Source organism: Bombus pyrosoma, linkage group LG11 (genome assembly GCF_014825855.1).
Source record: "Bombus pyrosoma isolate SC7728 linkage group LG11, ASM1482585v1, whole genome shotgun sequence".
Classification (NCBI taxonomy): Eukaryota; Metazoa; Arthropoda; class Insecta; order Hymenoptera; family Apidae; genus Bombus; species Bombus pyrosoma.
Genome location: NC_057780.1, coordinates 6,564,893 through 6,579,237, shown reverse-complemented (window position 1 = coordinate 6,579,237; position 14,345 = coordinate 6,564,893). Strand labels below are relative to the sequence as shown.

Sequence of the window (14,345 nt, the reverse complement as noted above, 5' to 3'; positions counted from 1 at the left end):
TTTATTAAAATTTCGATTCCTCGCAAGGTAGATATTTCGTGAAAAAAGAAGAGGAGAAAAAGGTAAGCATTCCTTCGTGAGTTTCGAGATCGTACGAAGTTTCAGATTCAAGTTTCGCGAATGTAAAAACCAGGTCTCATCCTTGCTTTTATTATTCGCTAATTTGAAATTTTAAATTTCCTTCGTCGATGACTTTCGAGTGTTCTTTTAAAACGGAATATTAGGTCGGTGCATATCAAACAGCGTCTTCCATAATAAAAGTTTAATTCCTTTCCAACATATCGTATATTTAATCGAAATCCTTGAATCATATGCAAGTTATTCTTATTTTTCATTTTTTCAGGGACCATCTTATCTCGTTATTCCAGACTCGTAAGGATGACTCTTTGAAGCATAATTTTGCAACTTAAAAATCTCTTACAACGGAAATCTTACAATTTCTTCGTAAAAACCACGTCAATATGATTTACGCATTAAAAAATTTCTCGGATGAAGTATTCGTGGTATTTTTTCGAAATTTTCGCCCAAGAAAATCGCACGAATATTCTGCTCGCGATAATGGAGCGTCATATTTTTATCATAAATCTTGCCAACATCGACTGTTTCGATTTCTACAATAGTAAATTTCTTCTTCTTTGATGTAATTGACAATCAACGATGGGACAAGATCGAAGGCGCGATATCGGCGCGGCAAATTTAAACTTCGAGCGAACCACAAGCGCCAATCTAATAAATGCAAGGAAGATAAAGATGGAAGAGCGATCTATGCTCCGTATTACAGGCACGAACGTTCCGACTTCTCTTCCGCGTTTTCGCCGCGAAGAAAAGATTAGTTCCGTTCGCAACAAGTGATCGTTAACACGTTCGCGGTCATGTAGGTCACGATAGTTGTTGCGCAGGAGTTCACGTACCACATGTAGGTCGACATCGACACAGTGTGAACCGGACAATCTACTTATCGTTGCTTCTGAACAAACAACGTCGCCCACCTGAGAACCTACTCGTCTCGAGCAATTCTCGTAATTGGCCAACGAACGCGAGCGAGTTTGTACGTTCACCGCCACCGATGGTCATCGCTCATTAAACATTTGTAATTGTTATATATTTTGTAATTTATAGTTACTATACTATTACAAAGTAAGATGAGATTTTATAAAATCTTTTAAATTTCTTCAATTTCTTCTTATTATTATCTAAGTATAATTATATATATAATATATAATTTCTTGGACTAACAGATTTTCGGCGATGTTAACGACTTACGAGGGAGGACGCCCAAATTCAGAAAATTATGCAGCTTTGAGGATACGCAAAGGATGTAACTTCGCTCTGCCGGGGTGAAATTGACCCACGGAGATCCCTTTATTTTCCGATCTCGCGTTACTCCGTTAAAAAGAGTCCTCCGATAAAAGTTACTTCTTCTAGTTAGGACTAACATTTGGTAAAAAGTCGATCGACTTTACAGCGAGTTGTAAGGGAAATCGGAAAATCATCGGATTCTTGTGGCTCGATTTAAACCTGGGCGGCAACTACTGTTGTAAGGGGTGCTTTCCTTAGCGCAAATTTATCGCCATACAGTACCCGGGCACTCCTAGGGCCACAGGGGTTGTGGTTACGCCCAACCAGCGAACAAGGCACCCAATACCTTTGTACCTGGATTAGTTAAGCCTAAACCTGGGTGACAAACAAAAATTGCGTGATACAAACATATGTACATCCTTTATCTGTGCACCAGGTTTCATAATTTTGTACAGGCCAGGAATCTATCGCCGGAGCAAAAGTGCACAGGTACAATATTTTAAGACGACAACCAAAAAATAGAGAAAAAGGAATTACGCGTATTGTGCAACAGGTAGAAAGAAGAGAACACAGAACACGTATTACTGGAATGTGTTTTATACGAAGAAATGAGAGCAGCGCGTTTGAAGAGAAGCGAAACAGCGGAAGAGACAGTGGCAGTATAAACTGAAGACGATGCAAGAAGACTACTTCATTACGTACAAGAAACAGTGAAAATATGAGCATTGTGCAGAAACGAACGAGAGAAACTCAGGGACACAGGACTACACCGAACGCTCATTTGCTTAAGTACACATTTGCTTAAGTACACATACAGTACTAAGTAGCTGCGGATCTAAGCGACAGATTATAGCAGCTATTACAAATGGGTACTATTTTATAACGTTTTCGATAAATGCAAGAAGCGTTAATGAGTTCTATAGTGTAAGTTTACTTAATTATAATGTACTCGCTTAATTATAACAATGGCAAAATAATATTTAAGCAAATGTTATAACGTAAGCGTCAAGTATTTAAGGTAAGCAAATATAAATCTGATTAAGTAAATTAAGTAAAATTGAAAGACAAATAGAAATAAGTAGAAAGTAAAGATAAGTAGAAACACTTAGCGACGCGAACTTAAGCCAAGCAACGTTTAACGATAAGAAACGAAGAAATGTGAGATTAAAGTGAATGTAAACCATCCAGCAATGTACAACGTATAATTGGCAAATTGTAACACGTGATAACATGTACTACGATAAAGAACACGACGTAATATTTTGCGAAAGTGAAATTTTATGCTGCAGTATGTACACTACAAGAAAACCAAGTTACTGTGCTTCACTTGCTGTTACAAACTCTATACAAAATGTAGTACTCTTACGTACGAACGAAACAAATAGAAAATAAAGCAGAAGAACGATCATAAATTAATCTAAACTCTATCAGCTGTCCATACAATTACCCACCTGTTTATCCTTATAATTTATATTATTATCTATTTACATAAATCTACATCTTACGTATTGCCCCATATCTTCTTCGTTATCGTATTTCCTCCCCTGATTTCTCAGTCCAACTTTCCTCTATGCGTTCCCCTTGCTCCTTCCTCCTTCTTTGCCCTAATTGCTTCGCCCACTCCGATTTATAGCGCGATATATTTCAATCTATTGCAGCTCCCACAGTAAAATATAAAAGAACACGTTATTACGAATATCACTATGACATTTATTATAGTACTGGCCGGAGGATGATAATTAATTATCCTTCGTATCTGTTGTTTATCGCGTCAATTTGCCCCGGTTCGATAATGCTATTCTTCTCTGCTCCTGTCACAATGCGATATCATTGTTCAAAGATTGGATTTCTTATTAACATCGGACGTATTTTGTTATTGATATTTACCACTTTCTGTATATTTTGACTCGCGACTATATATACTTTCATTTACGATTTTATATATTTTATATAATTTCCATCCTGAATTACTATGTATTTATATATTTTGCATATATTTTTCATTAATTTCGTATATTTTCATTTACGATTAACAGGACTGCGAGACTCGACACATTTACAGGAAATTAATTAGGAGAACGCGCGTAACACGCGAGACTCTGTAAACTATGGAAAAGCAGGGAATAGTATTTCGTAAGCGAAACTTCGATTCTACGTGTTTCTTTCTATCGTCCGACGATTCATTTCGTTCGAATACGGCGTTCACGCGCGCCGATTTCCTATTTGTATCGCGATAAATGAAATTAAAGAAGCTGTACATCCGAATTCCATTTACCGGAACGAAATCTCCGTTAATTCGGTTAGACGTGCTTCTGTCGATTGAATTCAACTTCCGCTAAATGAATAAAAAATCATAAATAGGCAGACAGAGCCTATGAATTTGCATTGCACGGAACCGATGAATCCAAACGAACGAGAAAGCTCCGCTGTACGTTCAAGCGATTCTCAACCGTCCCTTACGCGAGATCTGTTTTACAACGACAGCGAAGGAAAAAACGACGATCGTGAATTGTTTGCGCTAGCAAATTGCATAATAATATCACAGCCAGGCATGCTACTGGTCGATCAAGTAGAACAGGTTTCAAATCCTATACCGTCCACTCAAGCATCTGTCGATCGATATCGAATCGAGTGGCTAAGGTCGTCCGGTAAGAAGTTGTTAAAAAGTCTGACAGGGAAAAGAAACGGTGCGATTTACGTGGTTAAAAAAGCGTGCACGTAGAAAGGTTGTCTCGATAGTGGAACGATTTTATTTACTACCTCGAGAGACGTTCACTCGGAGGGGCCGCCGAGTTGTTTCAACGTGAAAGAACTGCTTTGCCATTCGCTCGATTCAATGAACATCCTTCCGTAACGAATAATCGACCGATGATAACCGCATACATATTTATCTGTAGCCAAGCAGAATCGTGAGAATCTCGTCTAAGATCGTACAACATGCAGTTGGTCGTGCGAAAATATCTGCGCGAATGTTTTATATTCAATTACATTCGCCTTGTTAATAATTGCTCGTTACACATTCTGTTTTATTTCCAAACGATTATAGGATGGCATAATAAATATTCATTGACATTATCTGGTCGAATGTTTTACGCTCGATTTTCAAGGTACACGTATAGTCGTTCCATGCACGTTCTATATTTTATTTTCGGGTTAACCAGAGACGCGAGGAAAAATTGGGTCGCATAAGTGAGAAACGAATCACTTCGATTGCGTAGGATTAGGATAAGGTAAACGTCATTACAGGATAGAACAGTAAATATTAATTGGCGAATATCTGGCTGAACATTCGATGCTTAACTTTCAAAGTATAAATTGTTCGCTATGCATATATCGTATTTTATTTTCAAATTAGCCAGCCGTCAGGAGAAATTGCCTCTCACGGGTGAGAAGCAAATTACATCACCGCGGTCACGAAATCAACGATACGCTGCGAGGAATAGAACCGGAAGAAACCCGGTGGGGAATATTAGGGAACAAATTACTGAAAAACTAATTTAACAAGATAAAATTAAAATCTACGTGTAGTGAAGCTCGCAGAGATATTAAAAATTAAACGAATTAGAAACTAAGGGCATTGTGTCCGGGGGAGTACTACATCAGGAACAATATTAAGTCAGATCAGAAACAGAGAAACGCCAGGAAACGGATAAGATTGACATTTATAGAAACTGGAACGCTGAAGTAAAATTTGAAATACGCTGCTGTACCTATGTTACGATATATTGTATCGTGTTATCCATGCTACGTATCACGTTACATTATGTTGTTCCATGCTACGTTAGCTAGCTATACATCGTGTTATATTCTGCTATAATTGATTATATTACGCCGAAAATTATATCTACGTACTGGTAACAGATATTGTACGAGGTTTTAAGCCGGACTACGATAAAGAGATAATAATAATAATAATAATAATAGTAATATTTCTTTTATAAATCCAACATTACAGAATCGAATGATCGAAACGTTTGTTGAGAATTTCAGAAATTTCAAATTCGAATACCCAGAATATAATTGTTCGTTGTCGTATCCTATTCCGTCTTTTTAGCGACTAGTCCCACGAATATCGTCGTCGAATGGAACGTAGAAAAAATATTCGAGGAGAACAAATTTCAACTTCTTATCTGATTATATCGCTTTAAACTAACATGAAATACACACGCGCATCTAACACGTCCGAATAGTTCCGTGACCAGTCGTGCATATACACTGTTGCTCATGATAATTCGAACGACTTGAAAGGTCGTTGGACATCGCTTGAATAATTGAAATTTGAGACACGTAACACACACAATTTCTAACCAGCGATACAATCAGACGACGATATTCTTTGTTCGAAGAAACGTTCGTATATACGTTTGAACAGTGGCAACGAACCCTTATTTAACTTTTATGGCACGAGCCAAGTATTAAAGCTGTATTCTTCGAATAATTATAGTTGGTAATACAGTGGGACATAAGCATGTAATTTGAAGAGAGCGAGCGAATCGGCGGCGCGCCTCAGAATGAAAATACAGAGGGAACAGAGAACATCTGTGTGTGTGTGTGTGTTTCGTAACGAGCCACGCAATCGGATGCATCAATAATAAATTAAATAATTAATAGTAATCAGAGTTAGGATATAGGTAGGTTTATTAATAGCAACAGCAGGGGATAGGCTAATTGATAGTAATAACAATAAGTGTATTACATTCGAATTAAAGATTAACAGAAACTTTCTGCCGCAAGGAGCAGTTGGTATGATAATTTTAAAGCACATTTTCTTTAGGAAAAAGTACTTTACGCTGTTGAAAAGTCACGTTGTTCGTTATATACAGGGTGTCCACGTTGTTGCTACCATTTTTCTCGTAAAGTATAAGGAAGAAATATTATAAATGGTTCAAAATGAACTACACATTCAATGCATCAGCAAAAATGCATGTGCATTCTGCGGTTCTTTTTTTTGTTTTAAGTAGCAACCTTCTTTTTCTTTTGGGACGCGTCAAATCCTCTCGACATTCTACCTATTGGTTGGCAACTAAGTGATTGCGGATTTTGTCAATACCACCTAATGGAAAAACCCGCGATCACTTAGTTTCCAACCCAAAGGCATCAGTATAACATGGTCGAAGACCGATTAGTTCTAAAGGATGTTCCAACTTTAATTTAGTGGAATTTATCATTACGAAAGAAGAAGGAAATATTCTCCAGAGTTGGAGTTAAAATTATTTACAACGATGATTTTCAATTGTTTATTACTTTTGACCCGGTCTCCTCTACCATATAATAATAACAAAGATAATTATAATAATAACAAGGATAACACTTTACATCGCATCGTCGTTCACATTTTGCGCTATTTACGACGTTCACTGCTCGTGTATGAACATTTCAAAAATATTGCGAACTTATATACAATTCGAGAAACGAGTTTTCTAACTCATCCTGTTACTCTGTCCTCTTCAGGACAAGAATTCAGGACACGGATTCATTCGACTTCAAATCAATTAAATCTAGATCTACGTGCGTGATAAATATTTCTTTTCACTTTCGCGCCATTCGTTTCGTCTCTCTCGCTAGTACTACTGAAATTCGTTTTGGTTCACTAACCGACCGTTTTCTTTCCTGGAGTCGGCCAGTACGCGCCACGTGTTTCGTGCTTTCACTCGTTAAGCGATCGCATTTTTCCTTCTTCCTTTTCCTTCATTTCTTTTCTTTTTTTTCTTTCTCTTTTACTTTTTTACTTGTTATGACATAAGATGTTTTATGGAAAAAGTTTTCAGTCGCGATCGTTCGTTTGCCAATCGAACTGCCGCAATTATCTATCCATCGAACAATAATCGGTCAGATTTGTATGGCCTTACAAGAGATTCGAAGGCGCACAGAATGCACATAATATGAAAAAGATATCCAAAATAAATAAAGTATTTTTTATTATTATTATCATTTATTCTTTTCGTCCATTTCTTTTTCAATTTCGATAATAACGCTCGTCGCAAAACATCGAGCTTACGAATAGCAAAGTTGTAAATCAAAGTTTACAACCTGAAACCAAAATCCCTAGAACCTAGTTACCTAATCTGTGGTGATATTCTTCTGGTAATATTCAAGTTATAGCGCTTGCTATAGTATCTGGTAGGTAAAACAGTATTCCATGTAATTTCAGTTCTCTTAATTGTTATTCTCGGAAGAATAAAATTGCACAAAAATTCGCAGTAAAAGTAGAAATAGTAGGACAGAAGATGAAAATAGTAGGACAACTGTATCTGATATGGGACACCGTAATACCTCGGCAAGTAACTAACAAAATTAATAGGCAACGGCGTAAAACACTTAACAACGTGTAAGGAAAAATCGTGCGAGCCCGAGCTTCGCTTGCAAATCTGTCGTTGTCGTATAAAGCGTATAAAAGCTTTTTGAAGACAAACAGCGAATTCTTTTAACCAGGACAAATTGAGAAATATTACTTTTGCACGATTTATCATCGAATTTTCTCTGCGACTGAGAGATGATGTTTTCTTTTTCACGAATTTGGGCCACGTCGATGCATAAGCTTCCTTTTCCTCCTGAAAAGCTCGTTTCTCAGCACTTGCGGTCTTTTCTACGCTCTTCAACTGTATCCCCGAAGACTGAACAGTCGACAGATACTTAAACCTAACCGAAATATTCCATACGACGATACTAATACTACAGAGATCAAAATTATAGCGAACTTTATTTAACTCGTTTCGATTTACACTTCGATTAGGTACACATTTATCGAATTATGTGGATGCCACGACCTTTCGCCATCTTTCGCGCAACTTGAATATTCGACTCCTTGCAGAACCTGTCGGGTTTCTCGGCGAGAAACTTTCCAAAGAATTTTTTAATCAGCCAAAGACTTAAAAATCGGAACGATCTTGCCTAGCAGCGTTTAACAAGCGCGTAATATTTCGTTAAAAATGAACGAGCAGATCTAAGGACGCTTCAAGTGACATTTTTTAGCCTGATACGTTCGCAGACAATTTGCCCGGTTGAGAGGCAACAAAATTTCTAGTTTTGTTAAATTCCTTCAAAATCCGAACGAACTTTCCAACCAATCTAATACATCGATAAACATCTCCTACTACTCGAGCGTGCAACGCAAAAACACCTTCACCGCGTTTCGTTTACAGCGTCCATTAATTTTTTTACTGTTCCATTTATCGCTAGTCAACATCTTTATGGGATACCGCAGCAAGTACGTAAAAACGAATTCGCCAATGTTCTCTCGTCGTCAACAGTCGCAAGATAAGAGACGCGAATCCTCGTCTCCAGCAATGTGTCGATATATTGGGCGGCAACTAAGTGATTGCGGATTTTATCATTAGATGGCAATGGCAAAACCCGCGATCACTTAGTTGCCGAACATAACACAATAACACGGAATATTTACGAAAGAATAGAGAAACGAAGATGTTGAACGATTGAAAGTTTCCACGGAGGAAGATTGTTCGGACAGGTGCACGCATATAACCCGATAAACTGTAGCTGCAAATTAGAGCGGCGAACGCATAGTCGAATTAATCCAATTTGCCAGAGTCTGTAACGAGATTTGCACGTGCTGGAGGGACGGGCGATAATATAAACTCGATCGTCGGAAACCGGTCTGAAGGGGATTAAAACTTACGCCCTGCTTCGTCGTGGTCTTCGCAGAGGAATCTCCGGCTGACAAATAATTCCGCTTCTTACGAATAAATTCCTTCTTTTCGAAGTTTGTCCGCGGCTCGACCAGCAGCAACCGTCGAAATAATTGCGTCTCGCGTTGAAACGTCGAAGGAGAATGAGACGTTCGGTCGGGCGGAAATCGCCGCTCGTTTCTCCTCCGCGGTATAGATAATCCTAGCATAATCTACTGCTTATACGTGCGACGTGATTTCGACATGACGCGAACCACAAATACCACGCGACACTCGCTAGGTTCTTCGAACTATTGGCTTGGCAACTAAGTGATTGCGGGTTTTGTCATTACTACCTAATGACAAAACCCGCAATCGCTTAGTTGCCAATAGAAACGTTCAAGAAGTTTTAAGCTAAGCGAAGAAGACTCGTACAGCCATAGATTAACAACGAATATCGACGGAATGTTATTTTAGAAGACAATAGCAGTGACGATCAAAATGATATTCCCGAAAGAACCTAAAGCCATTCTTTGCACGTAATGTCAGACTTTCTCTGATCATTTGTTCCCAACTTAACTTACACGTTACACAAGAATTACCTAAATAAATGGTCCGCGATTGCGCCACTTTCTCCGCTTTGAAAAGAACTTTGCTGGTGATTCGATCGACTATCTAACGTTATTTGTCACCGTAACTTCTACCTAATCTGATCGATGTCACTGACGAGAAACTTTAGGCCAGTTGGCTGTACGTACAGTCGGACGTACGAGTCTTCGTCCATCCTTTAAAACAGAATAACTTTGTTGGAATCGAACCAAACGATTTTTTGGGCAAGTTAGAAGGATCAGTTTACCGGACGACGCGTCTGAAAAGAGTTTGGAGAAAATTACGAATCGATGGAATCTTCTTTGTTCGAGCTTATAACGAAAACTTCAAAAATAAATGCTGGAAATGTTTCATTGGGATCAGTCAACGCTGCTGAGATCATCTACCTACTCGTTGATCTTAACAAACGATTGAAAAATGATGAAAATCGAGGTTGAGCCACGTTTTCGACTTATTTCCACTGGTAGAACAACCTCTCGTCGATTATTTACTGCAGTCCGGACTTTAGCCACGTTCAAGCATAGTTGATAAATCGTCGAACTGGGTTTTCTAATTAATTTTCTGACTAAGCGGACGAGCGAAGAAATTGCTTTAGATTCCTATGTTTGCACGAGCAATCGTCTTACGCCTGCTTGAACGTGTTATCAGGTCGTACTCGGTATATCGCGACACGAATCTTCGAAATTTTCCGTGTCATCCTCTGTACAGTTAGCTATGGAACGCTGGTTTAATGTAGGTACGGATAAAAGGATCCAAAGGAGTGGCCAGCTAAAAGTCCCGCAACGTTAACGGGAGCTTCATCCTTGCGATAACCAAGCAATTAAAAACAAATTTAACTTCGTTCCGTGCGACACAAAGCGAATAGGAGGACAGTCTGGTAATAATTGGTTGTCACAATAACGAATCGTCTGGCCGTTACTAACGAGACGCCACGTTTGTTAATTGTTTCCTCCGTGCATCCGTTCTCCGTAGTTTTGCTCGTTTTGCCAAACGTTCTGCGCTGCCCCCTCCGCCCTTCCCACACGAATGTATTTTTATCTGCCACTCGATCACAAGACTCGCAAACACTCTACGATGAAATACTAATTGATTGTGCTGATGATGCTCTCTTTCGTGGCTAGCAATATTTTATACGAGTCTCTTAAATGTTAAAGAACCCAATTGCAAATTTTTATCCGCTAACGAATAACGGAAGGAAATTAATTTGTGGCAATTTGGATACAAATTGGACAGGCCAATTAAGATCAAGCCAATGTTATCTGTAAGTGACGAATCAATTAATAAGCTTAGATCAAATAAGGTCAAATCGATCAATTTACGACAGCGAAATCAATTAATTAGCTAAAATAAACCAATTGGTGAATCGATTAATAAGCTGAAATCAACCAATTTACGACCCCCGAATCAATTAATAAGCTAAAATAGATCAATATGTAGGTGTCGTATCAATTAATAAGCTCAAATCAATCAATTCACGACCCACAAATCAATTAATAAGCTTAAGTACATCGATTGCAGGTGTCGAATCAATTAATAATCTCAAATCAATCAATCGATCAATTTATAAGCTCCGAATCAATTATTATACTCAAATTTATCAATTCAAAAGTACTACATAGGTTGACGAGCTCAAATGAATTAATAAGCTCAAATCAATCAATTTACGACCCCCGAATCAATTAATAAGCTTAAATAGATCAATTTGCAGGTGTCGTATCAATTAATAAGCTCAACTCAATCAATTTGCCGATGTCGAATCAATTAATAAGCTCGAACCGATCAATTTATAAGCGCCGAATCAATTATTATACTCAAATCTATCAATTCAAAAGTACTACATAGATTAACGAGCTCAAATGAATTAAAAAGCTCAAATCAATCAATTTACGACCCCCGAATCAATTAATAAGCTCAAATAGATCAATTTGTAGGTGTCGTATCAATTAATAAGCTCAAATCAATCAATTCACAACTCACAAATCAATAAATAAGCTTAAATAGATCAATTTGTAGGTGTCGAGTCAATTAATAAGCTCGAATCAATCGATTTATAGGCGTCGAATCAATTATTATACTCAAATCTATCAATTAAAAACTACCAAATGGATTAACAAACTCAAATGAATTAATAAGCTGCGATCAATCAATTTACGACTGCCAAATCAATTACTAAGCTCAAATCCATCAATTTGCAAGTTCCAAATCAATTACTACACTCAAATCAATCAATTTAGAAGTGAGAAATCAATTACCATGCTCAAATCAATCAATTTCCACGTGCAAAGTCAACGTTTCAGACAAGCCTTTCTTTTCTTTTTTTTTTTTTTTTCTTAGATAGGCTTGGTTTTTTCACACATCTGTCCAAACATACGTACTCCTAATCCTTACGAGAGCAGCTAAAATGACGCGATTATACAACAAGTGTATAAATAAATTTGAAGCTTCCATATTGGGAATTTTTGATATATGCAGGATGGGTCACGTAATAGTTTCCGGTTGTAACTCCGTTGCCAATGCAGTCACGAAAAAATATCAAAGAGAAAAGTCGAATGGTTCAAAAAAGTACTATGTCCGCATGACCACGCTTTTGTAGGCGTACAATGGTGCACGTGCAATCAACTGGTGCATTATTTTTTTAAATGAATATGCATATTTTTTTTACGCAGGTAGATTCTCCTCTGGTCGATCCATGACGTAAAAAAGTATCGGGGATGCAATGGTAAAAAAATTATTAGTCGTCGAGATATTAAAAAAAAAAAAAAAGAAAAATACACCTTTATAAAGGGAGATACTTAAATTAAAAAAAAAGCTTCGTAACTGTCGACTTCGATCTGTCCGCTCGTGACAAAAACGTCTACGTATTTATTCGTTATTTAAAAAATAGAATTTATTTAGATCCTATAAGTTCTACTGGAGAAATTAAAAAAATGGATAATACTGATTAATCCGGTTACGAGAACAATTGCACGGTTGTTTGAGATGTTTACGATATAACGGAGAAGCTTTCGAGCATCTTCTTCAATAAGGACATATCTTTTGAAATATCTCGACGGCTAATAATTTTTTACCACCGTATATCTTTTATATCCCGATATCTTTTTGCGTAGAATGACGGCAGGAATCTATCTGGGTGTAAAAAAAATATGCATTTGCATTTAAGAGAAATGATACAAACGCCCATCTCATATGCACCACATTACACTTCTTAAAAAATCACGCTCCTACGGACGTCCTACGTAGTCTTCGAAGCGTTCATCTTTCTCCTTTGACACTCTTTTGTAACTGCACTGGTAACGGAGTTATAACCTCAAACTATTGGTCCATACATGGACGTAACACCGTCAGAAGAATGCCATTAAAAGATACAAAATTATTGCGAGAAATATAGAAACAGCAGTCGATCATCCGGACTGGGTTTAACCTAACCCAACAATACGGTTAACCTAACCTGACTTAGCACGACGCTTTACGTAACTGTGCATACACAGATATAAATCCATTTGCAAATAAAAACAATGTCTCTGAACGATATCTAATCGAATCAATACGCGTCTCCTCTTCTCGTTACAAAGTTTGGCGATCGATTCTTTAGGTTCAACATAACCTAACAATGGGGTTAACCTAACCTGACTTAGCACGACAATTTATGTAACTGTGCATACACAGATACAAATACATTTGCAAATAAAAACAATGTCTCTGAACGATATCTAATCGAATCAATACGCGTCTCCTCTTCTCGTTACAAAGTTTGGCGGTCGATCCTTTACAGGAAACAAATAACAAGAATACCGATACAAAGATAGAAAGTAGTAAGGTCTTCTTGGAAACGTAAAGGTGACTTTTAGACATCGACCTGAACAACACCGGTGCTAACAATATTAAAAGAAACTATTATTGGTATATCATTGACTATCGGCAGCGACTATAAATAGAATATGTTCATCCGTTAATGTCATGTGGCTTTCTATTACAAGCGATCGATGGATCTATGAAAGAGGCAGCGTTCGCGAAAATCGCTCCAACATCTGGCAGGACCCAACACCGGAGAGAAACGCATAAAAGCCTAAAGCAGAAGTATATAATTTGCCGCGTCGCGACACACACAGCTCTTGCTATAGTCGTGTCTCTATAATAACTCGTAATGTATATGTTTCTGAAAGCGAAAGCTTCTAATGCAAAACGGCCGGTCACGCTTGCGTTCGTGCAAAACCGGTGAGAAAGCAAGGACTCGCTTTCCTCGCTGTTTATTAAAGCGCCACACTATGCTCGATAAATCCTGATTTTTGCAGCTTGGTCAAATAATTAATCCTATCCACGCCTATCCAAGCCGACCTAAGTGAAACAGCAGATTCGAAAGAGAAAACCTATAGAAAACGATCGTTCTCCAACGCTACAATTATTATCGTCTTTCAACCAGTTAATTGCGTTTCGCGAGTATACGCGTCGAACAAAAACTTCATCTCGCCGTGTTTCACGCGTATGCTCGTCGCCATTTTGTATCTGTTTACCCACTCAACCTAACCTAACAATAGGGTTAACCTAATCTGACTTAGCACGACGATTTACGTAACTGTGCATACACAGATGCATGGCCTAAACCCATGAGAAATGTCTAAGAAATGTCTTGAGAAATCTTAACCCACTTAAGAATGAAAGAGAAGCTTCATGGGGCAACACCGAGGTCAAATATTTTTCATTTTCGTTTGGTGATAATTTCTTCTCTTTTTAAAGATAGACGAACGAAAATGTTGGTTCGAAAAATGTGGTCAAATCGTGGACAAACGACTACCGCTGTCTTTAATATATTTA

General features: G+C 37.8%; 1 protein-coding gene across 6 annotated transcripts in view; it reads right to left on the bottom strand.

Annotated features, from left to right (window-relative positions):
* Nucleotides 1–14,345, bottom strand: part of LOC122572518 — a 41,423-nt gene that overhangs the window by 17,323 nt on the left and 9,755 nt on the right. Inside the window, exon 1 of one of the 6 annotated variants that reach the window (XM_043737553.1) lies at nucleotides 8,936–9,169. The exons of 4 other annotated variants lie outside the window; for them this stretch is intronic. In XM_043737553.1, the coding sequence (XP_043593488.1) occupies nucleotides 8,936–9,154 (219 nt within the window). In that variant the 5' untranslated portion in view covers nucleotides 9,155–9,169. Of the gene's footprint in view, nucleotides 1–2,804; nucleotides 2,872–8,935; nucleotides 9,170–14,345 lie in introns of those variants that run through there. One more of the 6 variants, XM_043737555.1, reaches the window with a different exon arrangement.